The 27613-nt window shown below is 41.3% G+C and overlaps 1 protein-coding gene across 4 annotated transcripts in view; it reads left to right on the top strand.

Moving 5' to 3' along the window:
* The window catches only part of LOC141144373 (sodium channel protein type 5 subunit alpha-like), a 586505-nt gene that overhangs the window by 446689 nt on the left and 112203 nt on the right, over positions 1 to 27613 (top strand). For all 4 annotated transcript variants that reach the window (XM_073630007.1, XM_073630006.1, XM_073630004.1 and 1 more), the window contains one exon: positions 25515 to 25669. In XM_073630007.1, the coding sequence (XP_073486108.1) occupies positions 25515 to 25669 (155 nt within the window). The remainder of the gene's footprint in view (positions 1 to 25514; positions 25670 to 27613) is intronic.

The raw sequence follows: 27613 nt of genomic DNA, 5'->3' as shown, positions 1-27613 counted from the left end.
CAGCCCTCCTCTCAGCCCCCCTTTCTCTCAGCCCCCCTTTTTCTCAGCCCCCTCTCTCAGCCATCCCTCTCTCAGCCCTCCCTCTCTCAGTCCTACCGCTCTCTCAGCCCCCCTCTCTCAGCCCCCCGCCTTAGTCCCTGACTCTTTTAGCCCCCTCTCTCATCCCATCTCTTTCTCTCATCCCCCTCTCACATTAGTCCCTCCCTCTCACACCCACTGTCTCTGTCACCCCCCCTCTCTCTCTAGCCCCCCTTTATCACCCCCCCACTGTCTCTCTCACCCCCCTTTCTCTCACCCCTCTCATTCTAGCCCCCCCTCTCTCACACACACTTTCTCTCTCATCTCCCTTCTCTCTCTCTCATCCCCCTTCTCTCTCTAGCCCCTCTATCTAACCCCCACTGTTTCTTCCAGCCCCTTCTCTCTTTCAGCCCTCCTCTCCTCTCTCTCAGCCCCCCTCACTGAGCCCCCCACTCTCCCTTAGCCCCACTGTTTCTCTAACCCCATAGTTTCTCTCAGCCCCTCTCTTTCTCTCAGCCCCCCACTCTTTTTCACCCCACTGTCTTTCTCAACCCCCTGTTGATGGGTGGAGTGAATGGGTGGATTCAGGGGCGGAGCCAATGGCAGTGGCAAAATGAGGTTTCGCCTAGGGTGTCAAAAATCCCTGCACCAACCCTGAGACATCCTGTCAAGCTGTTTTTCTGAAGATGGCAGTTACTTTAATTTACCGCAAAGACCTACGTGTAGGATAAAGCACCTTTGCTGTGAGGTGTAAGGGGAAGTTCACAGCATCAGTGAGTTTAAAATCCCTAACGAACATTTCCTGCATCTTTTTAAACCTATACTACCTGAAGGAAAAAATAGGTCTTTCCTGATCCTAGATAAGTGTACCTTCTAAAGTGGCCACTTGTATGTATGAACTATAAGTAGGGTGTGGTTTTTCATCCTCCTTGTCAGCAATGTTTTTGCCATACTGGTATACGAGGCTGATTGGACTGTGCTTAAGAATACAATCTATCAGTCACTCTATCATGGTTTGAGCACCCACGCTGCACAAACCAGCTGGACCATGGGGGTGAACCTTGCCCTGGTATGGTTAACTGTAAGTGTAAGTACACCCTTATGCCCCGTACACACGATAGGATTTTCTGCCGGAAAATGTTCTATAGGAGCTTGTTGTTGGAAATTCCGACCGTGTGTAGGCTCCAGCGAACATTTTCCATCGGAATTTCCGTCACACAAAATTTGAGAGCTGGTTCTCAAATTTTCCGACAACAAAATCCGTTGTCGTAAATTCCGATCGTGTGTACACAATTCCGATGCACAATGTTCCACGCATGCTTGGAATCAAGCAGAAGAGCCGCACTCTTCTCGGCTCTTTGTACATGTTGTACGTCACCGCGTTCTTGACGTTCGGAATTTTCGACAAAATTTGTGTAACTGTGTGTATGCAAGACAAGTTTGAGCCAACATCTGTCGGAAAAAAAACATGGATTTTGTTGTCGGAAAATCCTATTGTGTGTACAGGGCATTAGGATATACATATGCAATAGGTACTTTCTCAATAGTTTTTTTTTTTTTACAATGACATAAGTTGCTGAATCCTTCACATTTATCCCATTAATCATTTGCTAGTAAATAAAAGTATATTTACTAGATCCTGCTGGCATGAGATCAGCAATTGAATAGCAGGGATCCAATGCTTTAACCTGTAAATAGACCTTTCATAAGTTCACAGGCTGTGAATCAGCAATCATCAGCAAGCAATAATCAAAAAAAATCTAGGCGTTGAATCAGTGATTATTAGTTTGGATGTTGGTAACGACACAGCAAAGAAATACTGCTGAAGAATAAAGTGTTTATCTGTTGCAGCTTTAACAAAGGGCTAATCATTCTTTTTGTTGAAATACATGAGAAATCTGCTTATAACTGGTCAGTGTTAAAGGGTAATTCCAGTTTGTTAACCACTTCAGCCCCAGAAGAATTTACCCCTTTCCTGACCAGGCCATTTTTTGCGATACGGCACTGTGTCGGTTTAACTGACAATTGCGCAGTCGTGCAACGCTGTACACAAACAAAATTTGTGTCCATTTTTTCTCACAAATAGAGCTTTCTTTTGGTGGTATTTGATCACCTCTGCAGTTTTTAATTTTTGCACTATAAACAAAAGAAGAGCGACAATTTGGAAAAAAAACACAATATTTTTTACTTTTTGCTCTAATAAATATCTCAGTTTGAAAAAAAAACCTAATTTTTTCCTCAGTTTAAGCCGATATATATTCTTCTACATATTTTTGTTAAAAAAAATCGCAATAAGCGTATATTGAGTGGCTTGCGCAAAAGATATATCGTCTACAAAATAGGGGATAGATTTTAGGCATTTTTATTATTTTTTTTTTTTTTACTAGTAATGGTGGCGATCAGTAATTTTTATCAGAACTACGATATTGCGGCGGACAAATCGGACACTTTTGACACTTTTTTGGGACCACTGACATATATACAGCGATCAAAGCTAAAAAAAGCCACTGATTACTGTATAAATGTCACTGGCAGGGAAAGGGTTAACACTAGGGACGATCAAGGGGATAAGTGTGTGTTCCCTAGATGTGTTCTAACTGTGAGGGGATTGGACTGATCTGCACATGATCTGTTTCTCCTCCCCTGACAGGACAGGGATTTTTGTGTTTACACACACAAATCCCCGTTACTGCACTTGTGCCGGCAATCCTGGGTGGCCGGCGGGGATCGCTCCTTCTATGGCTCCTAAAGCAGCTGCAGTATATATGGCGATTCGCGCAGCAGAGCCATTCTGCCGCCGTATATATACAGGAGCCAGTCAGGAAGTGGTTAAGGAAGCCAGGGGCATAGCTTCCAACTGTCCCTGATTTCGAGGGACTGTCCCTGATTTGGAACAAAGTCCCTCTGTCCCTCTTTCCTTTTCATTTGTCCCTCATTTTGGTCTATATAGCTGTATCCAAAATGCACTAGTTATCATTCAAAAAGTGTTTCCCAAGGCTAGACCTTTCATTCAATTTCTAAATGGCTGCATTTGTAAATTTTAAGCCGGTATAAAGGAAGAATAATATAGTAGTGGTATAGTAGTAGGGGCATAGCTTCCAACTGTCCCTGATTTGGAACAAAGTCCCTCTGTCCCTCTTTCCTTCTCATTTGTCCCTCATTTTGGTCTATATAGCTGTATCCAAAATGCACTAGTTATCATTCAAAAAGTGTTTCCCAGGGCTAGACCTTTCATTCAATTTCTAAATTGCTGCATTTGTAAATTTTAAGCCCGTATAAAGGAAGAATAATATAGTAGTGGTATAGTATAGTATAGTGGCGGTAAAAAAAAGAGCACTTGTGGGTTTAACTAATCATTTTTTGTATAATTCTCCTTTAAGCGGGTGTGGTGGTGGGGGGGTCCTATGACTACATACTTTCGATAATAAATGTCCCTTGTTTCCATCTCAAATAGTTGGGAGGTATGCAGGGGTCAGAACTGTATTCTTGGTCTGGGGATGTAATTCTCAATCAGAGGCAAGCAGTGCCTTAGATTTCACACTGCAGTTATACAACTATGAGACTTTAGGCACAGGAGTGTCTAGGTACACTTATACACACCTACCAGGAAGTGCACTGTTTGATTTCAGGAGAAATTCAAGGCGAAAGCATTTTTAGGGTACTACTTAAGGACAATTAATATCTCCAAATGTTCTGTATAACATAGCAGATCTTCACTTTTTCACTTCATGTCTACTTTTATCTGTGCTCTTTGAAGACAATAAGCAAATGTTAATCTCAAGTGGTCATTTACTATTGTATTGCTGGTTCAGACTATAGGATGCTATGTTCTGAGATGGACAATCTTGTTTTGGAGAAAGAATACAAAAATCTGAAAATAAGCTCAAAATTTTAGTGTGTGGTCTCACGAGTTGTTATTTCGGCAAAAAAGAACCTTGTACTATTGTGTTTGAAATAACAACTGCTAATAATAGTTCCTGTAACAATTTGATAGCTTATAATTGGTTTCTAAATCTCTCTAGCACTGGTGTTGTTACTGCAACAAAACACCATGGTGATGATTTCAAGAATTTAGCCACTGTGAAAAAAGAAAACATCAAAAATTAGAGTATACATCTGACAATAAGTTCTTGAAAAAATGATAGGTCTCCCTGCTCTTTCAGACCTTTGCTATTGCCTTTACAAATTCTATATAGTTCAAAATAACAAGAACTCAAGAATATAATGTTTCTGAAAGGAAACTTTTTGAAGTTACAACAACATAGACAAACACATGCACTTAGATTAAGACCCTGTAAAGGCCCAACCTAGAGCAAGCTGCTCTATGCATTATCTTTACAGCCCTTGTACCATGTGATCGCTGTGACCAATCACAGCGATGTCTTATCAGTTGCACACAATCACCTGTCATCCCTAGCCATTCATTGTGTACTACTGAGATCCCTGTGATTGATCACAGTGATCACATAGTACAGGGTCCATCACAGCGGACCTGTACTATGTTATAGTTGTGGCCAATCACAGCCTACACAATTGTACACAATGGTGCATGAATGGATGCCATTCATAACATGATTGTTTATACAGTGATCATCACTGTAATAAGCAGTCATAGTGTAAAAAGATCAGGGATCTCCAAACTAGCCCTCCAGCTGTTGCGAAACTACACGTCCTATTAGGCATTGTAAAACTCTGACATTCACAGACATGACTAGGCATGATGGGAATTTGTAGTTCAGGAACAACTGGAGGGCCATAATTTGAAGAGCCCTGGTTTAGATCAAAGCATATTCATGTGTTAGAATGGCCCAGTCAAAATCCAGACCTAAATCCAATTGAGAATCTGTGGCAAAACTTGAAAGTTGCTGTTCACAGATGCTCTTCATCCAATCTGGCAGAGCTTGAGTCATTGTGCAAAGAAGAATGGGCAATAATGTCACTCTCTAGATGTGCAAAGCTGGTAGAGACATCCCCCAAAAGACTTGCAGCTGTAATTGCAGTGAAAGGTGGTTCTACAAAGTATTGACTCAGGGGGGCTGAATACAAATGCACGCCACACTTTTTTACATATTTATTTGTAAAAAATTTTGAAAACCATTTATCATTTTCCTTTCACTTCACAATCATGTGCCACTTGGTGTTGGTGTATCACATAAAATCCTAAAAAAAATATATTTATGTTGTTGGTTGTAACATGACAAAATGTGGAAAATTTCAAGGGGTATGAATACTTTTTCAAGGCACTGTACACAGCAATAAATAGATTGAAGGCAGGTGTGCCTGGAGGTAACTAGTTCCTCCTAAGGATCCATTTGCATGGGGGGCTTAACTGCATGCTCTGTGCTGGTCTGTGTTTTCCCAACATGGGGATGAACAGGTTTTGAACAGTCCACAGAAGTCTATTGGGATATGTAACTGCCCTGACAGAGTCACTGTGTCCCAACATGACATGCTGGTGCTGGTCCCTGAACGCACACAAGTTGAGTTCAGGGACCCGCACCTGCTTGCATGTCATATTGGGATGCAGCAGCTCTGTCCCTGCAGCCGCATGACCCAATAGAGTACAATAGACTGCCAGGACAGGGATTCACGCAACACCTGTGCATCACCGTGTCCGGAAGGTGCAGACCTGGAGAGGGCACTTGACCATGTGCCCTGTGTAAATGGACCCTAAAGGTGCAGAGACACACCAGAACCCAATACAGCTCAAAAGCAGCTGAAGTAGAGGTATAGTCCCCTTGACCTGCATTATACCTCTACTGTCAACGTGGTGGTACCTGGTACGTATGGATGATCATCTATTTACATCCACAAGCCCACAGCAATGATTGCTGTTTGTTTTTATCCAAAAACAAACATATGACAATCACATGAATGGAACGTCCATGTGAAAGGGCCCTAAGTGTGCACGGAACTGACTTTGGTGTGTTAGACTTGTCCATTAGCTTCTAATAATTTTCAGGAACACAAGTGACAAAATCTTAACAGCAAAGTTGCAGGTCTGATCATCATTAATCACCATTATGAGGGTCTTATGTTTCCTGCTATTTTTTTTTTTCACAATAAGGATCATGTAGCAGTAGGTATGAAACTTTCTCTGCCACAGCAATTATATGTGAATCCACGGTGGGGATCAACAAAACGAGGAACTGATGTTTCTAACCAAACTAAATAAGGGGTGGGCAAGTCATCCACAGGTGTCCATTCCTGATTATAATATCAATTTTGAGTGGACTCCCCCAGGCAGACAGGGTCGCTGATAAGGTAGTACAGCCTGCCCTCTTGTACTGGGCCCGGGCACCACCAGTTCAAAAGGGGGGCCCGGCTACCTGCTGAGCTTGAAGGCTGGCTGTACTGTCCTATTGCAGCCACCGATCCTCTTCTGCTTCCCCCTGCAGTGCTGCCAGCTTCTCTTCCTCTTTCTCCCCCTGAGTGCACTGCAGGGGAACTGGTCCTAGCACATTCGCCCCTTCCATCTGCTGTCCAGGCCCCCCATTTGCCCTTTTCCCTCCTCTCCCGCCGGCAGCTACTGTGGGCACAAACGGAGATGTTTCAAGATTGAGAGCGGGGGAAGGGGCCGGTAAATATGCAATTTACTGGCCCCCTTCCTTTACTGAATGAACACAGTGAGTGATCGGTACCAATCACTCCCGTGTCCATCCATCACTGAAGCATAGTGAACTGTGTTTACTATGCTTCCGTTTGTGAATGAGCAAGTAGCCTCAAAGTGTTTCCATTCATTAATCTGTGCTGCGGATGCTGCAAAGAAAGGGACTGATAAATCTATGTCCTTAGTCACTTTCGGTCAGGAAGGAGGGTAGGCTGAATGGAGCCCTGTGATTTCAAACAGCAGCCCTGCAGACAGACATCTTAGGTTTGGTTGATTTGATAGGTATCAGCAAATGTGGGGTAGTTAATATAAAACTAGAAGAACACAATATAAAAAAAAAATAATTATGACATGTTTGCCACAATCACAACTATATAGGTACACGGTTTACAGTAAGTACCACTGTATGATGACCTTGTACTGACATTTCCCAGTTCTTTAACAATTTACCCTCCCCTTTACACACAAAAAGCATCAGGGTCGTTACAAATTAGGTTGATAGCGGTTTGGCGCCACACTTCCATTTTAGGTTGTGTAGTAATAAGATAATTTGGTGCAGTTTAAACTCCAGTAATGGAAATACATGCCTCATAGACTAATGCAATTTTCCTCCACTTGCTCAATGATATTTGATGCATGACTTGAAAAGCTCTTAAGGGAGAAAACACTTCAATTTTGTATTAAAGAAAAGCCAAACACAGTCCTCCCCTGGCCTTAAGGTAATCCTGATAGAACATTTACTTAGCAGTTTTACCTGCTGCAATCATGTTATTTTCTCTGGAATATTGGACAAGAGACGTTTGATGAAGAGAAAATTGAACAATAAGTTGCTTTGTAATAAGATGAAAAGGCATTTTATTAAAGCTCCAGCCTTCCTTTTAGTCTTGCACAGTTGTACAGGATTCTGTCCTGTACTGATATTGCTTACTCGGATTTCACTGCAGGCTGTGAGCTTCTCACAGTGTGCAATTAAAGCACAGCAAGTCATGTAGAGCCCAACTCATTTCCTGACTGCAGAATAATCCAGCATCATCTAACTGTTGAGTCGGTAGCCGACAGGTAGATCAAGATCAAGGCTGTGTGCCAATACTTCCCCCAGGCTCTGCCAGCGTTAGTCTCCCTTAATTAGCAGAGAGGAGTGAAAGGCAAAACTGTGCTGGATGGAGGGCAAGACCAGGAGCTGCTTTAGTTAACTTTGCAAATTACCTAGCAGGTGATTGGTTGCTAGGCAGTACTAGCAACCAGTCATCAGCTTGTTAATATAAAAAGTTAACTAAAGCAGCTCCCGGTCCCGCCCTCTATTCAGCACTGTGCTGCCTCTGTGATGTACAAGTGCTGTAAGGTAGGATAGAGCTACCTACAGCTGTGTGTTGGGAGCGATAGGGGATAGTGCTATACAGGGGCAGGGGGGGCAGAGGTGAGGACACTACTGTGGGGGACAGGGGGCATTGCAGAGGACACTAGTATGAGGGGATGGCATTACAGATGGGGATGGGGGGCAGAAGACACTACTGGGGGGGGGGGTTGGTGCAGAGGACACTGCTATGGGGGCGGCAGAGGACACTACTGGGGGGGAGCAGAGGATAGTGCTATACAGGGGGAGCAGAGGGCAGGATACTGCTGTGGGGGAAGGGGGCATTGCAGAGGACACTGCTTTGGGGGGGAAGCCAGTACAGACGTGGGGGGCAGAGGACACTACTATGGGGTATGGTGCAGAGGACACTGCTATTGGGGGGGGCAGAGTACACTACTGTGGAGGAGGGGGGGTGGCAGAGAACACTGCTATAGGGTGGCAGAGGGCACTACAGGGGGGGGCAGAGGAAACTACTGTGGGGGGGTTGCAGAGGACACTGCTATGAAGAGGGGGCACTTCAGAGGGGGGCAGAGGACACTACTGTGAGGGGGGGTGTCAGAGGACACTGCTAAGGGGTGGCAGAGAGCACTACAGGGGGGGGGGGGGCAAAGGAAACTACTGTGGGGGTGTTGCAGAGGACACTGCTATGGGGAGGGGGCACTACTGATGGGGGCCAGAGGACACTCCTGTGGGGGGGGGGGGTGCAGGGGACACTAATGTTAGGGGCAACGGAAGACACTACTGTGTGTGGAGGGTCAGAAGACACTAACATGTGTGTGTGTGTGTGTGTGTGTGTGTGTGTGTGTGTGTGAGGGGGGGGGGGGGCAGAGGACACTACAGTAGGGGGCATAGTATATTACTGGGTGGAGTGGTTTGAAGCAGGGCAAAAGACATTACTGTGACACACTATGGGGTTGATTTACTAAAGGCAAATACATTGTGCACTTTGCCCTCTTCAAGAGCAGTTGCTCCAGAGCTTAGTAAATGAGCAGGAGCTCTGCTGGCTTCCTTCACCCAATCATGTGCAAGAAAAAATGCTGTTTTTTATTTTCTTGCACATGGTTGGGTATTCTTTGTAAAGTGAAGCCTTACCTCATTTACTAAGCTCTGGAGCAACTGCACCTACAGAGTACAACTGCACTTTGCAAAGTGCACAGCCTATTTGCATTTAATAAATCATCCCCTTTGTGTTTCTATTGGAGCCATTATTTTTTTAAAGGGCTTTTTGATTTCCTACATGTTGTCCAGGTAGATCTCAACCTCTGAAAGGTTGCCTACCCCTGATTCTATTTGTGTCAGGTTGAGAGGTTGTCCTTACGACAGGAAGTGATGGGAAATCTCTCTAATAACTACACGGACCAAAAAAATAAAAAAAATGTTGTTTTTTAAACAAAGTAGGAGACTGCTAAAAACTCTGTCAGGTTTTTATTGTTTTTTGTTTCCCTCTTGCAGATTTTCCCCCATTTTCTGTCCACAGAACACGAAGCAAGGGAGAAATCTCTCCTACAAAGCCCCGGATAACCGTAAAACCTGACAGCAGCCCTAACCTCCAAAAAAACGTTTTTGTTACAGATACTGTACATTATATATAGATTATAAACCTAATCCTGAAAATCTAATGTTGTTTAATATGGCGCATTATAGTGTCTACCCGAATGGACTCTTTTCATTGCCCCAGAAAACATATCAAGACCAAATGTCAGCATTACCTGCAGTTTTGATGTGATAATAACATGAGAAAGCCTTTATCGAAATCCTTACTCCATAAAGCACTAGGCAGTTCAGTACAAAGCCTTATGATTGTACAATAATTATAATGTACTAAATCATTTGAGGAGTATTTGAAGCATTTAGTATTTATTCCTGACAAGAAAACCCAAATGTTTTTTAGATGATAATTATATATATAATTGTTGCTTTTATAGATGCAAACTTCCTGGACCTTTCAGGTAAATGTACTTTTAAGCGGTTTGGTATAAAATAACAGTTTGGAGCATAACCTTTTCTGAAGTAACCAAACAGTCACACTTGTATACCTATTACTTTTTTTTTTGTTAACAGTATGCATAGGTCTTTTTAATAGCACCATTACAGCTAATGCACAAACCCAATATTTTTGCACATTGCTTCTAACTTTTCAGTTTGCTTTGAATGCCTCAAATGCTGATTTCCAAAAGAAAATGTCAGACCTATTAAATTTATTAACAAGAGGCAGAAAGGTGAAATTTAATAATGTTTTTTGACTGTAAAGCCTGTACAACGCATTGTGAATACTGCAATTAAATTTCAACTCATCAGGAAACTTCTATTTTCTGGCCAATATGATATAATGTGAAGACAGGACCAATCTTCTAACAAACTATTACAAAATAAAAATAACGATGGCAAAAGCAATGTGCAAAAAGGGCAATCGTCACATTCATAATGAGACATTAAGTAGTGAGAGTGTAACATTTGGCGCACCTTAGGAAAAGCACTGACCTATGTGCATGTATTGTACCTGACTAATACTTGGCAAGATGACCTTTATGATAGCAGATGTTTATTCTGCGATTCAGTTTCTTTGTGGTCTGAATTGCTATCCAGGTAATCTTTTATCATTGCTGGCTTTTTCATGTGAACATTTTATTTAGAAGAAGAAAATATTCTTCCCAAGTCAATTGTGTGATTTACTAAAGGAGTACATTCTGCACTTAGCTCAGTCAAACTATATTAACTTCAGTCATCCTATTATGTGTAAAGGAAATCTCTCTGCATGTGCTTAGGTATTGCAAGTGAACATAAAACATACTAGGCTAAGTGAAAAATATACTTCTTTAGCAAATCAACCCAAAAGTCTTTGTACATTACACACATTAAAGCGTTTGTTACTCCAACACTTCATATTCCTGATATGTGCCTGCTGTACCATGTACTTGTATGAGAAAGTATCCTGTTCTTTTTGTATTGCTTCCTTTATGTGAAATTCCTGGTGTTCCTGACAGTCCCTCTGCTTCCCTATTAAAACTGTCCACACTGGGGGCATGGCCGAGCCGCTGATGTGAGAGGATGCTGAGCTGCGTTTGTCCGCTGATACCCTGCTAATTCTCAGCCTTGCATCAGTCATACAGCTACCATTTGCAGCAATTCCACTTGACTCTACAGCCAGCTCTCTCTTCCGAGTCACCCTGCAGCGGCACCCAATTTCAAGAGCGATGACACCCAGCAAAGAAGAGGAGACAGGGACGCCAGCACAGAATGGCCAAGATGGCGCTGATCTGCTCACAATGTCAGAGGGGCTGCAGCCTGGCTGGAGCGATTTGCATGGACACCTGAGGAGGAGCAGTCAAGGCAGTCCTGCTCTTCCACTCCCTTGTCTTCCACAGATCGAGTGGATCCAACAGCAGCGGGTGATTCACATCTATGCATGTTGCTTTTGAGCGTTTCTGTGTTTCAGCATTTTGTGCTTTTTGCTGTGCTCTTTGCGTTTTTGTAACAGCGTTTTACAGCAATTTTGGCGCGATTAGCGTTTTGCGATTTGTGGGTTTTTTTTTAAATTCAATGTATATAGCTGGTTGCTAAGGAACAGGTCGGGAAGCCGGCAGCTGCGTCCTTAACAACCAATGAGTCATCAGCTGTCAGTTTCCCCGCTGACAGCTGAATGTGAAAAAAAAATTGCGGCTAAAAAAATTCACAAAAAAAAAAAAACAACGTGAGGTCCCCCCCAAAGACTTTACCAGACCCTTCTGTTTGGTACGGATTTGGAGGGGACACTCCCAAGCCAAAATATTTTTTAAAAATGCCGTGAGGTCCGCCCAAAATCCATGCCAGACCCCCCCTGAACCATACCAGACTGCATACCCTCAATATGGGGGGGTGGGTGCATGTTGATGGGGACAAGGGCCTCTTCCCGACAACCCTGGCCAGTGATTGTCGGGGTCTGTGGGTGGGGGCTTATCGGAATCTGGAAGCCCCCTTTAACAAGGGGACTCCCAGATCCCACCCCCCCCATGCGAGTGGGTATCAAGTACATCGTACCCCTACCCATTCACCAAAAAAGCAGTGAAGTGTAAATAAAAAACAAGAGTCGGTTTTTGACAAGTCCTTTATTAAAAAAATAGCTCTGAGCTGTCTTCTCCCTCACATCTCCCAGTGCCGTCTTCTCCCATTGCCGTCTCTCCCGCTGCCGCCTTCTCCCACCGATGTCTTCTCTTGGAGCGGTCTTCTCCCACTGCCGTCTCTCCCGCCACCATTATCTTCTTCCTCACCGCCACTGTCTTCTTCCTCGACGCTGGTTTTTGACGAAATAGCTCTGAGCTGTCTTCTCCCCGAGCCGTCTTCTCCCGCTGCCTTCTCTCCCAGTGCCATCTACCCATTTTGCAGCTGCCAAAAGATGGTGGTGGATTGGCTGTCCCCTCGGCTAGCATCCCAGCTGCAACATTATTTGGGCTGGGGAACAATGGACACTCGCAATCCCATTCAGGTAATGCGGTTGTCCAGATCTAACAAATATCACTTGTTAGCACAATTGGAGGCAGATGGGTTTAGGACTGGGTGTCAATATCCTATTCTACTCATGATAGCTAGGGTTTGGGATGAAATGAGCAAGATTATGAAGTATGGCGGTATCTCTATATTTAGTCGAATTTGGGAGCGGGGGTGGTTGGAGGAGTTTGGAAAGCTGCAGGGATTTACCAGTTGGTATAACCGTGGTATACTTTTTCTCTACCAGTTATACTCTAATGACTATCTTAAATCCTTTAGGCCCCTTTCACACTGGAGCGGTTTTCAGGTGGTATTGCGCTAAAAATACCGCCTGAAAACCGCCCCTAAACAGCCTCCGCTGTTTGTTCAGTGTGAAAGCCCGAGGGCTTTCACACTGAAGCGGTGCGCAGGCAGGGCGGTGAAAAAAGTCCTGCAAACCGCTTTTTTGGAGCGGTGAAGGAGCGGTGTATTTTTTTGGAGCGGTGGGATTGCGAGTGTCCATTGTTCCCCAGCCCAAATAATGTTGCAGCTGGGATGCTAGCCGAAATCAATGGGACAGCGCGGCTATACCGCGGTAATACCGCGGCTATAGCTGCGCTGTACGAGCGGATTTAACCCTTTTTCGGCCGCCAGCGGGGGTTAAAACCGAACCGCTAGCGGCTGAATACCGCTGCAAGAACGACGGTACAGCAGCGCTAAAAATAGCGCTGTTGTACCGCCGACGCCCCCACCGCCCCAGTGTGAAAGGGGCCTAAAAGATGTTCAAGGTGAGTTTGGTATCCCTCAATCCAGCTTTTTTCGGTACCTCCAGCTTCGCTACGCACTTTCTATCTAGGCAGGTTCTACATCCCTCAAGCAGGTAAACATCCCATTAATCCAATAGCTAAGGCTACCGACAAAAAAGGTCTAATTTCCTCGCTATATGGGTCTTTGGTGTAGTGTATTCATAGTACAACGCAGGTTCATGGCAAGAGGGACTGGTCAGCGGATATTCCATCATTGGATGGCGAGATATGGCAGTCGATTTTGGAACAGGTCCTTCTTGTCTCCATCTTCCCTACTCAACATTTGTCACAACTTTTTGTTATCCACTGGGCACACAGAACTCTCCTCAGGTTGTTTAAATGGCGCTGTAGAGAAAACCCAAACTGCCCTCGATGCAGGGGTAATCCTGCTTATCGTCTGCCTGTTCTGCACGTGCCCCAAACTCATACGTTACTGGAACAAAATAATCTCAGTTATTAATCAATCTTTTCAGGTTTCTCTCCAAAATGACCCTCTGACCTGCATTCTGGGCTTTCTAGATGAAGAACTGTTTACGTCTCATGTCAGAACTTTTGTTTCTCGCCTACTGTATCTAGTTCGGAAGTGTATACTGTTGAAATGGATAGCGCCTCTTCCTCCTACGTTTGAGGAGTGGCCCATCCAGGTGAATACTACCCTACTTAAAGAAAGGCATATACTAAAATCTCAGGGTACCCCCCTCATATTTTACAAACTATGGGACCCCTGGTTACAGGTTCCAGGGTTAGCCCCTATAGCTCTTGTCTCTATGCAAATTTTGCAGGGCCTATAGTGGTGTTTGAGGTAAGCATATGTAGGCAAAGCCAAGATATTAGCTGATATGTCTGGATTGTGAAGGACGTAGACAGAGCTGTCAAACGTAGAATTATTCTGATGGTAGTAGGTTTGGTTTGAGTTTAGGATTGTTTAGTGGCATTGTTTCAAGGCTACGTTTACTGATTCTCACTGTATACCTTATAATTAGCAGTAAGATTACTCTGCCCTGTACAAACGTTGTGTATAGTACTAATTTCTGATGAACAAAGCTATACAGTATCTCACAAAAGTGAGTACAACGCTCACATTTTTAAAAATATTTTATTATATCTTTTCATGTGACAACCTGAAAGAAATTACACTTTGCTACAATGTAAAGTAGTGAGTGTACAGCTTGTATAACAGTGTAAATTTGCTGTCCCCTCAAAATAACTCAACACACAGCCATTAATGTCTAAACCACTGGCAACAAAAGTGAGTACACCCCTAAGTGTAAATGTTCAAATTGGGCCCAATTAGCCATTTTCCCTCCCCGGTGTCATGTGACTCGTTAGTGTTACAAGGTCTCAGTTGTGAATGGGGAGCAGGTGTGTTAAATTTGGTGTTATAGCTCTCACTGTATTACACTGGTCACTGGAAGTTCAACATGGCACTTCATGGCAAAGAACTCTCTGAGGATCTAAAAAAAAGAAATATTGCTCTACATAAAGATGGCCTAGGCCAGTGATGGCAAACCTTGGCACCCCAGATGTTTTGGAACTACATTTCCCATGATGCTCAACTACACTGCAGAGTGCATGAGCATCATGGGAAATGTAGTTCCAAAACATCTGGGGTGCCAAGGTTTGCCATCACTGGCCTAGGCTATAAGAAGATTGCCAAGACCCTGAAACTGAGCTGCGGCATGAGGGAACCATGAATGCCAACATGTACTGTGACATACTGAAGCAGAACATGATCCCCTCCCTTTGGAGACTGGGCCGCAGGGCTGTATTCCAACATAATGACCCCAAACACACCTCCAAGATGACCACTGCCTTGCTAAAGAAGCTGAGGGTAAAGATGGTGGGCTGGCCAAGCATGTCTCCAGACCTAAACCCTGGAAGATGGAGGAGCACAGGGTCTCTAACACCCATCAGCTCAGGTGAACTCCATGCCCAAGAGGGTAAAGGCAGTGCTGGAAAATAATGGAGGCCACACAAAATATTGACACTTTGGGCCCTATTTGGACATTTTCACTTAGGGGTGTACTCACTTTTGTTGCCAGCGGTTTAGACATTAATGGCTGTGTGTTGAGTTATTTTGAGGGAACAGCAAATTTGCACTGTTATACAACCTGTACATTCACTACTTTACATTGTAGCAAAGTGTAATTTCTTCAGTATTGTCACATGAAAAGATCTAATAAAATATTTACAAAAATGTGAGGGGAGTACTCACTTTTGTGAGATACTGTATATCTTAATATTGTTTACTGATTCACCTTACTGTTCCACTCACTTGAGTATGCTAATAGCTCTGTGCAAGTTGTGAGAAATGTCATAGCATTCTTGGAAATTATGCCCTTTTGCTTACACGCTGCCAAAAGTTTTGTTTGGTTGTTTGAATGTTTGTAAAAAAATTCAAACCTTTCTAATAAAAAACTGACCACACTAAGCAGGAGAGCACACCGTGATCAGCTCTGCTGGGAACTCAGTGTGCTCTAATCCAACGATCAGACTTGTCCTGACACGCCCCCACTGCAAATCCATTTACTGGGAAGCTCAGTGTACTGCTGCTTCCCCACTCCCCTCAGCTCTTATGCAGCTGAAACAGAGGGAATGTGATCACTTATAAAAAAGAGAAAAAAGTATTTTATAATACATTTTTATATCTATACAAATGTTTTATCTTTCATTTCTATTTTAAACTGAATGGGTTGTTTTACAAGGTGATCATTTACAATCACTTTAAGACCCCTTTCACACTGGGGCCACGTTTGCGGTAAAGCGCCGCTAGTTTTAGGGCACTTTACCACTGTTGAAGGGGCTCTTTTCGGCCGCTAGCGGGGAGCTTTTAACCCCAAAAAAGGGGTAAAAAAACTCCAGTTTTGTGGCGCTTTCAAGACTCCTTTTTAGGCGCTTTGAAAGCGCTGCCTATTCGTTCCAATGGACAGGGGCATTTTGGGAGCGCTGTATACAGCGCTCCCAACCCGCCCCAAAGGTGCTGCTTGACGGACTTTTTTCCCATCCCGCAAGCGCACCGCCCGAGTGTGAAAAGGCACACTGGAATGAATAGGAGGTGGTTTTCAGGCGCTTAGCAGAGGCTTTTTCTAGCACTAAAACGCCTGAATACCGTCCCAGTGTGAAAGGGGTCTAAAGCCTGTATTTCAATCTGTAGGCAAACATTCTCACACTAAAACTCAAGAACAAAAACATAATATATCTCAGCTTACCACTTGTTTGATGTAGTTGGTGCATTCAGTTTTTTTTTTAATTACATTTTTTGCACCTACAAAAAAATCACCCTGATTTTGCCATCTTGCTAGAATTCCAGTGTCCTTCAAATGTACTGTACTCTGAACTGATATGTCAAACAATACAGTCATCTTTCCCAGCTATCTTTTGTGAAGTACATGACTCCCCTTGCCCTATGTATTGGAGATGGGTAGAGGGAGAGGTATTTGTATTCCATATCAGGAGAGTAGATTAGGGTGACCACGCTGCCCCTCCAAAGATACAGGGCAGTGATTTAGTGGTGTTACCCTAGGACATGAAATGTGTTTTTGGCAGGGTCACAAGTGAAAATAAGGGGAAAAAGGTCTAAAAAAAAAAAAAAAGAAAGAAATGCAATCACAACATCCAAGGACTGATAAGCTGCAGTATATTATATTTTTGCTCCTGAGTTTAAATGCCTTTTAAAGGGGACTTATTGTCAAAGTAAGATCCCCCAATCTCCTCCCTGCTCTACTCACTTAAACTTATAATAGGTAACAAAAGCCACTGAGTGCTTGTTATCTGCTAGAAAACCACCGTTCCAGGATCCTATGGTGGCCATTCACATGACCCAATACCTGGGTTTGGGGCCATGTGATCTCTGGTGAATGGAAGATTCAAACAATGACCTAGACCCCCTTCTCCCAACCATAGATCATGTGACTAAATAATACAATAATGTCAGCCAGAGATATGAACTCTGAATTCAATACAAAAGGAGATAATTGCATATATAGAAGTGAAGTGAAATATTCTCTACAATTGAGTGCAACAAACTAGTCCTGCAAATGATGAAAACACAAAGTCAGTAACCCAATAAACAAAAGGATCACTGTGAAGAGTACGTCCCAAGAAAATTGTGATCAGATTCTCACGTGAAGAAATGATATATCTAAGGATTCAATGATCAGTCTGTGATACATCACCAAAACATATAGCCAACATGCTTACCAGAAAATGTAAACTCCTATACCATAAGTATTGAGTCAAAAAAGTTGTTGAAAGATCTCCATCTTTCAAATAAGGCTCAATCGCACTATAAGAATTGTTGCAGGTCTCCCAATGCTCCAGATCCAGATAGGGGGTCACTGCTCTCTCTGAACAAACTCTGGTCTCATGGATACATGTAAGGTAATACCAAGCATAAAATCCTTTATTTAAAAAGCACTAAACACATGCAAAAATCCAGTTGAAAACAGCGCTGTATACAGACACCAATCACATAGGCAATAAAATGTAGACTGTGGATCAAAAATGCAATGGCATAATGGACATGAGCTCCACCCGCCACGTTTCGTCCTATTGGACATCGTCTGGGATGTCTGGGTTACTGACTTCGTGTTTTCATTATTTGCAGGTTTATTTTGTTGCACTAAAATGTAGATAGTGTTTCACTTCACTTCTATATATGCAAATAACTCTTTTTTTGTATTAAATTCAGAGTTCATATCTCTGACTGACATTACTGCATTATTTTGGGTGTATATTCACTTAATTTTTAGCATTTACTATAATGTATTTAATTGATTGTGCGCTATTTTATGTATAGTGAAGTGCCAGCAGCTATATCTGTCCTCTAAGCACAGTTTCTTCCAATCTTCCAGGTTTATATTATTCTTGCAATGCAGGTAATAAATACAATTTGTAGAACACACCATTTAAAGGAGAAGTATGGCCAAAGGCAGCTATTTGTGCCCTAAATCTCTTATGGATTACAGGAGTGCACTTCGTTCTGCCATCCTGTGACCCATCACTCAGCCGGTCCAGTCTCTAGAAAGATCCCAACTCTACAATTGGTATCCACCCAGATAACTGGACCAGCAGCTGGCTCAGCCTCTCAGTGAGCTTCTGGGAGACTGAGCCAGCCACTCTCATCCCATCCACAGCCCAGCACTCCAGTGAGTGCTGGAGGGGCAGAGTAAAGAGCCAGACAGTCACCAGATACCTGCAGACTGAATACAGAGAACTGAGTAATCAGAGGGGTTTGTTCACTCAGTTCTCGGTGTAGAGCCAGCGGGGGACAGCTGCAGCTGAGATTGGAACTGCAGCTTAGATTGGTCTAGATGAGTATGATTGTTTATTTTTTTGTGTTCTGGAACTTCTCTTTTAACTGTCCAAACTTTTAGCAACCAAATTACCAGGAAGAGGACAACGTTTAATTTAGGGTCTGATTCTAAGGTTTTTTCTTTCTCACGGAACAGTAAATCCAGTTGTGTCAATGCAATACATCAAAAAGAGAAAATTCTATACAAAGTAAATGAAAATTGCATGTTTTGGAAGGGGCTGGGATCCCATAAGTTATCAGCTGTTCACAAAAAAATTGATGTGGGGTCCCCCCAAAGTCCATACCAGACCCTTATCCAAGCACGCAGCCTGGCAGGTCAAGAAAGGGAGGGGGTAGAGCGAGCGCCATCCCCCCTCCTGCATCATGCTAGGCCACATGCCCTCAACATGGGGGGGTTGGTGCTTTGGGACAGGGGGGTCCTGCGGCCTCCCCCCCCAAAGCACCTTGTCCCCATGTTGATGAGGACAAGGGCCTCTTCCTAACAACCCTGGCTGGAGGCAGCTACTAGAGCCCTGTTTCAGGCCCGCAAGCTCCTATTACACCATTGGACCTCTCTTACTCCCCCAGCAATACAAATGTAGTGCTTAGAATGGAGAAATGTATATATCAGCACAGAGGCAGTACTACAAAGTTTGAAAAATTGTGGGGACCGAAGGGTCTGGTACTCTCTTGGGGGAACCCCACGTCAGTTTTTTTTTTCATTTTGGCGGGGTTCCCCTTCAAGATCCTCAGTGCACAAGCCGCACCGCAAGTCGGATCACGATGGTGGTGCGACTTCTATTCAAATCAATGGGCTCATGGGGAACCATTGATTTTGCATAGAGGCAGAGAAACGCTGCTAAAAGCTAGCGTGCTAAGCGTGCATTAATGCCAATACAAAAAGCTACAAAAAGCACGTTTTTACAGCCGCTTTTTCCTGGCATTGGTAGTGGTTGCAGTTCATTTTTTCTAACGCCCTTTGTGCATGAGGCCTAAAGCTGGCCATAGATGATTGAAATTTGACCAGTTCTGTGGGAATTGGCCACATTTTCATTCATGTTTGAGTAACCCTGTTCAACAGAAGTGGATTAAGAAACGTTTTTCCATCATTGGCTGCAGCCGCTGATCAGTGTTTTTTGACAGTGGAGAGTCCTGCTGTCAGTATACAATATCTTAGTGGGGGGATTCCTCCATCCACTTTGCCTGTGTGCATGGAGGAATGCGCTCTTTTTGTTTTTTTCTGTTCAGGCCGTTTCAGTTCTGTTCAAAATTATATAATTTTGCAAATAAATAATTGTTCTTAATAAATTTTGGATAAAATGTATTCTGATACATTTCTTTGGCAAAAATAACCCAAATCAGTGTATATTATCTAGTCTGTAGGAAATTTATAGTCCACAAACTATGGTATATACAGTATCTGAAAATTATTCTCATTTCTTGAGGCCCAAAAATGTCAGGGCAGTACAGATGACCCCTTTTTAGACTGTAGACAGCCTGAGGTATTTAGTAAGAGGCATGGCAAGTTTGTTGAAGTTTTAATTTTTTGTCATAACTTTTTGGAAAATTAAGAAATTAAAAAAAAAAAATATTTTCTTTTGTTTTACATACTGTCACCAGTGCAGTACAGCGTGATCATATATAGTTGGTGTGGCAGTTATCAGGTGACAGTACGGAAAAAAAAAAAAAAAAATATATATATATATATATATATATATATATATATATATATATATATATATATATATATATATATATATATATATATATATTTATTTCAGTTTTATGTTTATTTTTTTAATTATTTTTTTCATTTTTTTACATTTTTTTTAACACACAGTTAACTTACTAAGATTGTACTACTCTGGGAAAGTAATAAATATATATCTTTTTTTACACATGTTTGCATGTAGCAGTGAATGTCATTGCTATAAGCAAACATTTTACTGAATGAAATTCATTCTGTTTGTTTTGTTGTGATAAGCTGTGATTGGCCCACTCTGTACCATGTAATCACTGTGACCAATCACAGCTAGCAACACAATTGTACACAGTGGATGGCTTGAAAGGAAGCCATTCATTGTTTACAACTGTCATGTGACCTGCTGTGATTGGTTGCAGCAGTCGCATGGTACCAGCAGCGGGGTCAGTACAGTGATCAATCATTGGATATGTCCAGTGGACGCAGTCTGTGACAGATGACACCGCAGCACCGCCCCCGCGAACAAGCGCGAGGCGCGATCTGGAAGGATGTTATATGACATCCGCCCGGATCGATGAGAGGCCCGCTGCACAGGGCAGGTAAGGATAACATGTTTGTTATTTTTGACTATAAAAAAAAAAAAGACTTTACAATCACTTTAAAGTAGATGTTTCAGTTGTGGTGAAGCTACTTGGATACGTGGCAAACCTTTTTTACCTTTACAGAACAAGCTTCATTAAATGTGACTAAGTTAAGATCAGACAACAGTTTCAGTGTTTATGAGCATTGCTCATTTATTGATAAATGTGTATTCTGTGCACTTAGTGTTACATAAAACTAACAATAGCTATTGAGGATAAACAGATATGAAATAATTATAAGCAAAAAAAAAAAAAGATGTTGCACTATCCCTCTAAGTACATAATCCTTAGAATAAATCAATCAAAAGCAAATCACAGTGCAATTGTGCAAAAAAATATAAATATAATTTTAAAAAAATTATTATACACCTACATAGATAGTGGAAACAATAGTGAAAATCTGGTATCAGCTAACGCTGTGTGCAGTGCATCTTGTGACAATCTCCTCTTCCAACTTGAACCGTACCAGACAATAAGACCCCTCAATTATTAAAGGTCAAAAGTGCTTCCCCAGGTTAATGGGACAAGATCTATGGTACTAAACCCCCTCCGGCAAACTCCTCCGCTCCCCAGATAAATTCTGCAGCCTTTTTATTAAACGATGACCATATTGAAAGAAAAGAACCCCACATAGCATAATACTGTAAAAACTATTGACATTTATTTCTGTAAAATAATACAAACTAAGCAATTGGCAAGAGAAAGCATTTACACCTCTCGCGTGTGTGCGTCAGATAATATGCTTCGTCCATGCTCCGTGGAACATACGATCTGATGTCCCCATGCAGACATGCCGAGAGGCAGATGCTTTCTCTTGTTTATACCTGTCTATTGCTTTGTTTGTGAGTATTATTTTACACTTTTTTTGCTTATTATTGCTATTGTATTGCAAACACAGACCTTGCCCAACAAGTCTCTAAAACCCTGCTTACATGACCTGCTATTTAAAACTCAATGGCGGCATATTTTTACTCTTCCTTTGATAAAACAGTTCAATTAAAAAGGATTTTTTTTTCATTTATAATTAAGATATTTTTCTTTTTCTACTAAATAAATACAGTCCTGGTTTATAAAACGAACACTGTTAATTGCCGCTAATTATTCATTGCTGCAAAACAATTGTTAGATTATTTTATTAGCTCTATCCTTACCCTTTATATTAAGAAATAAAAAAAAAATCAAGATTTGGCTGGTGTTTACTGTTTTCAGCAAACAGGAAATCCCAGTCACATAATACTGATGTGTAAATCCATTTGCTGAATGTTACTGAATGATAGGATCTTCTTTGCTACTGTAAAGCCTTTTCTGTTTATGTGAAATACTGAAACCATTCCATTGCATACTAATGGTATGGATTTATAAGTTATGGCTATCATGATGCCTATTTTAGCAGCATCCACACATATTTTTTTTAATTATTATTTTGGTGAGAATTTTAGTGAAAATAATATAGACATTATTATTTTCAATTATATCCTCAATTTCTTGAGACAAAGGCAACTTAGAATTATGCACACTAAAAGATAAATACTTTTGTATTAGAGCAGGCACCACAAGGTATAATAACCTTAATACCTTTTCCTCTCTGTGACTTCAGAGCACCTGCAACCCCCCTCAAGGCATGTAGGAACCAGCAAGGAACTGTAATGGGAATATCTCACCACTGGAGTCCATAGGGATTTAGGGAGCCAGTAGGAGGCTTAGCACATCAGATTTTTACTTATAACCGAAATGTGAAATGATTCTTTAAAGTGATTTCAGCTTTTAGAAATGGTGACAGGACTGCCTACAAGCTACTGGTTTGTACCGCATACTGCTATCTTTTATTATTGCTTGCCTGTTATCTTAAAGGGAATATCCATTGTTCACCTCCTTGTATTAACACAAAAGGGTTTATTCCGCCTACAGATTCCTAGGTACCACCTGAACTTAGAGGTGACATAGCCAGATTTAACCCATACAAAAAAATTTGTTTCATTTCGATTCGTTATTTAAATAATTTTGTTTAGTTAAATTTGTTTTCAGAATGCATTTAGGTTCGTTCATTCGCTTTCAAATTCATTTCAAATTCGAATCAGCATTCAAATTTGTTTTATTGAAAATTTGAATTTCGGAAGATGATTATATTCTTTTTTTATTTTATTCTATTGTTTTTTCTATTCTATTCTATTCTTTTCTATTCTACGCTAATCTAATCAAATTAGAATTAATTTTATTTGATATTCGAATTTCAGAAGACAGTTGTATTCTGTTCTATTCTAGTCTATTTTTTTCTGTTCTATTCTTTTCTATTTTATTCTTTTATTTTCTATTCTATTCTTTTCTATTCTATGCATTTCTATTCAAATTCCAATCTATTCTATTCTTAATTCGAATTTCGAAAGATGGTTATATTCTTTCTTTTATATTCTGTTTTTACTATTTTCTATTTTTTATGCTATTCTATTCTTTTCTATTCTAATCCTTTATATTTTAGTCTATTATTTTATTTTCTATTCTCCTCTGTTCTATTCTATTCTATTTCATTCTATTCTTTTTCATTCTATTATAGTCTATTGTTTTCTATTCTATTCCTTTGTTTTCAATCCTATTTTATAATATTCTCGTTTTTAAATTGATTACAAATTTGTTTTCGAATCTGATTTGAATTTGATTCAAATTCTATTTGAATTTCGGTTGAATTTAATTTAGTTATTTTCAATTAGTTTACATTTGTTGCTATTGTAATTTGGAAATTCGAATATATCTGAATTTCTGAATAACGAAAAATCTGTCTGAATTTCACTTCAGAATGAAACAAACCGCACATGTCTACTGATACCTGACGAGTGAATCCAATTAACTCACATGGTGTACAGCAGCATGTACATCACTTTTGCTCGTTGCATAGTCCTAATAAGTGAGGCCATTTTTATATATAATTTTTTTCTCTCTACTTGAGATGTGGAAAGACTTAGAACCTATGTAAAGTACAGTCTGTTGAAAATTATATCTCTAGCATTACAGTGAACATACAAATTTAACCAGCAGACTACATCTGTCTGTGGATTCCATTGTGTTTATTTGGAAACTGTTGGGATGAGAATGGAAATTATGTACAGGAAGAGCCCTCTTTTTGTGGATGGCTCAGTTATGTATGGCTAAAGTAGATAGGTTGCATATGGTATAATATATTAGAGAAAATCATGCTTGGGGTCAGTAAAAGTAATAGTGCTACATATCTGAGAAGAGTTTTGGAAAACACTGACCTAGATTACAACAATGTAATACTGGTCCATGTTGCAACTGAATGCCATATACAGACACAGACATACGGGGGGAGATTTACTAAAGTTGGAAAGAGCAAAATCTGGTGCAGCTCTGCACAGAAACCAATCAGCTTCCATGTTTTATTGTCAAAGCTTAATTGAACAAGCTGAAGTTAGAAGCTGATTGGCTACCATGCATGTCTGCACCAGATTCTGAGTGCTCCAGTTTTAGTAAATCTGCCTCGCTGTTTCATTGTTTGTAGGCCACATTCCACCCAACTGTAATTTTCTGTCACTCTTTAGGCTTTTCTATTCAGTGGGGAAATGTATTATTTGATCCCCTACAGATTTTATAAGTTTGCCCAATTTCAAAGACCTAAAAAATTGCCCACCGAAAACATACCGCCAAGGCAACGAAAGAGCGGCTCAAGAAGAAGCACATTAAGGTCATGGAGAGGCCTAGCCAGTCCCCAGACCTTAATCCCATAGAAAATTTATGGAGGGAGCTGAAACTTCGAGTTGCCAAGTGACAGCCAAGAAACCTTAAAGCGTTTGTAAACTGCAGATGTTCCAAAAAAAAAAACAAACCTGCAAGGCAATGGTATTATGTGCTAGTATGCATCACATACTAGCACATTATGAAATACTTACCTTGGAAAGAAGCCCTCTAGCACTGTAAAGTCGCTGCTGAGAGGCATGACATGTTCCCCCTGTATTTCTTCCGGGTTCGCGAGCTCCGGCGCTGCGATTGGCTGGAGTCACAATGACTTCACTCCCGCGCATGCCAACGGGAGCCCTTGGTTCCGGCACAAAGCTCTAAAGTTCCAGCAAGGTATGCCGGACCTTCAGAGTGCATGCGCCAGTGATGTCACTGGCTGTATGCAGGGTAAATATCTCCTAAATGGTTCACGTTTAGGAGATATTAATTTTACCTACAGGTAAGCCTATAAAAAGGTAATTTTTACCTGTAGGTAAAAATTACCAAGCAAGATTTACAACCGCTTTCAGGATTTTGAGAAGATCTGTAAAGAAGAGTGGACCAAAATCCCTCCTGAGATGTGTGCAAACCTATTAACCAACTACAAGAAACTAAGTCATGTTTAATTTGGGGATCAAATACTTATTTTACTCACTGAACTGCAACTCAATTTATAACATTTGAATCATATACTTTTTCTGGATTTTTCTTTGATATTCTGTCTCTATAATTTAGAACACACCTATGATAAAAATAATAGACCCTTCATTTCTTTGTGGGCAAACGTACAAAATCTGCAGGGGATCAAATAATTATTTTCCCCAATATATATATATTAGTTTAGTAATTTTATAATGGTATATTATATAATAATATAATATAATATGAATTCTTAGTCCTTGTTCATTTTACATTTTATAGGCTGTTTGCGTTACTGCTCCTGCTGCAGAGTGGACATCACAGAAGGATTTGGCAAAATGTGGTGGAAGCTAAGGAAGACCTGTTTCAGGATAGTTGAACACAATTGGTTTGAGTCTTTTATCATCTTCATGATTCTTCTTAGCAGTGGGGCACTGGTGAGTACAGAGTACCTCTTTCTTATATTAAAGAAGCACCAATTTAACAGAAGGTAAAGCATTAATTGTCTATTGTATAAATGTATAACAGCAAGTTCACAGTGTGATAACAGCAAACCAAGTAAGGGTAATTTTTAGTAATTTATTAGGGAGAAATGTCCCTTATTTATTTTTTCCTATTACCAGTGGCATAACTAGAACCTTCAGGGCCCTGGTTCAAGAAACCATGAAGGGCCCCCCTGACTCCTGGCCAGGGCCCTTTCCTCTAAAGCCCGGTGGGGGAATGCCGGGGCCCGTTCGCAAATGTGACCTTTGTGACCCTGGTAGTTCTGCCACTGATGTCAATAGTTTTTTTTATTTTTGTTATTTTATTTCTTTTTTATTTTTTTTCACCTTTTTTTTTTCAATATTATTTTCTATCACTTTTTAAAAATGTTTTGGGGGGCTTTGGTGAAATATCAGGTGTCTAAACAGACCTCTGATGTTCCATCCTTGAGATAGAGAAAGGAGATTGAGGACACAACCCTTAAAAGAGAAGTATGGGTTTCCTTTTCTTTGCTTACATCTATTCTATGTGAGCTGCTGATATCTATAAATCTTTCCAGCCCTCTCAGAAGTGCCCCCATGCTGTTAAAATTGAGCTAAATACCTGTGAGAGGGGCTACAGACTCATACAGTGTAATGCCGACAATGGTCTGGCTCTGGAGTCTGGATCCACCCACTTTGCGGTCATTTTGATTGATTGATGTCGGCTCTGTGCTCGTTCCCGAGACTTCACAGAGCACCCCCTCCCTTCTCTCTCCTCGCCCCTCCTCTGCAGCATGTTCTGATCATCAGACAAATCCAGCAGAGATAAGAGGTAAGAGCACTTCCATCAGTGACTATGGTAAGTAGGAGTCACTGATAGTAATATGTAGAGGAGATTTACATACACAGCACTATCTACCAGAGTGAAAACAATATATTTGTAAAGCAGAATACACATATGGACGTGACAGCACACAGGAATTCCATGCATTACTGGTATAGTAAAATGAAATAAAATCAGACCTAACATTGTGAATGAATCCTTTTATTTACTATCTGGATTTTTATATGAGACAGTTAAACCTTCCATTCACATCTACTTGTATATTTTCATACTGAAGCCCAGAGCTCCTTGGTAGGGATGAGCCGAACACCCCTGATTCGTTTCATGGCAGAACATGCGAACTGACAAAAAGTTTGTGCGAACACGCAAACACCATTAAAGTCCATGGGACCCGAACGTGAAAAATCAAAAGTGCTAATTTTAAAGGCTAATATGCAAGTTATTGTCATAAAAAGTTTTTGGGGACCCGGGTCCTGCCCCAGGAGACATGTATCAATGCAAAAAAAGTTTTAAAAACGGACGTTTTTTCGGGAGCAGTGATTGTAATAATGCTTAAAGTGAAACAATAAAAGTGAAATATTCCTTTAACTATCGTGCCTGGGGGGTGACTATAGTATGCCTGTAAAGTGGCACATTTTTCCCGTGTTTAGAACAATCCCTGCAGCAAAATTACATTTCTAAAGGAATAAAAGTCATTTAAAACTGCTTGTGGCTGTAATGTATTGTCGGGTCCCGGCAATATAGAAGAAAATCATTGAAAAAAGCGGCATGGATCCCCCTCCCCCCCAGCCCATTACAAGGCCCTTGGGGTCTGTTATGGATATTAAGGGGAACCCCGCACCCAAATTAAAAAAAAAGGCATGGGGCCCCCAGGCCCTATATACTCAGCAACAGCAGTATACAGGCAGTCCCTGGGTTACAAACAAGATAGGGACTGTGGGATTGTTCTTAAGTTGAATCTGTTTGTAATTTGGAACACATACATTTTTTAAGTGTAGCTCCAGCCAAAAATCTATTTTTAAGCTTTTTGTATAACATAGGAAAGGGTTATCATCACCCCTGTAACATTTGTT

Source organism: Aquarana catesbeiana, linkage group LG05 (genome assembly GCF_042186555.1).
Source record: "Aquarana catesbeiana isolate 2022-GZ linkage group LG05, ASM4218655v1, whole genome shotgun sequence".
Lineage (NCBI taxonomy): Eukaryota > Metazoa > Chordata > Amphibia > Anura > Ranidae > Aquarana > Aquarana catesbeiana.
This window is presented reverse-complemented; position numbering and strand designations above follow the sequence as displayed.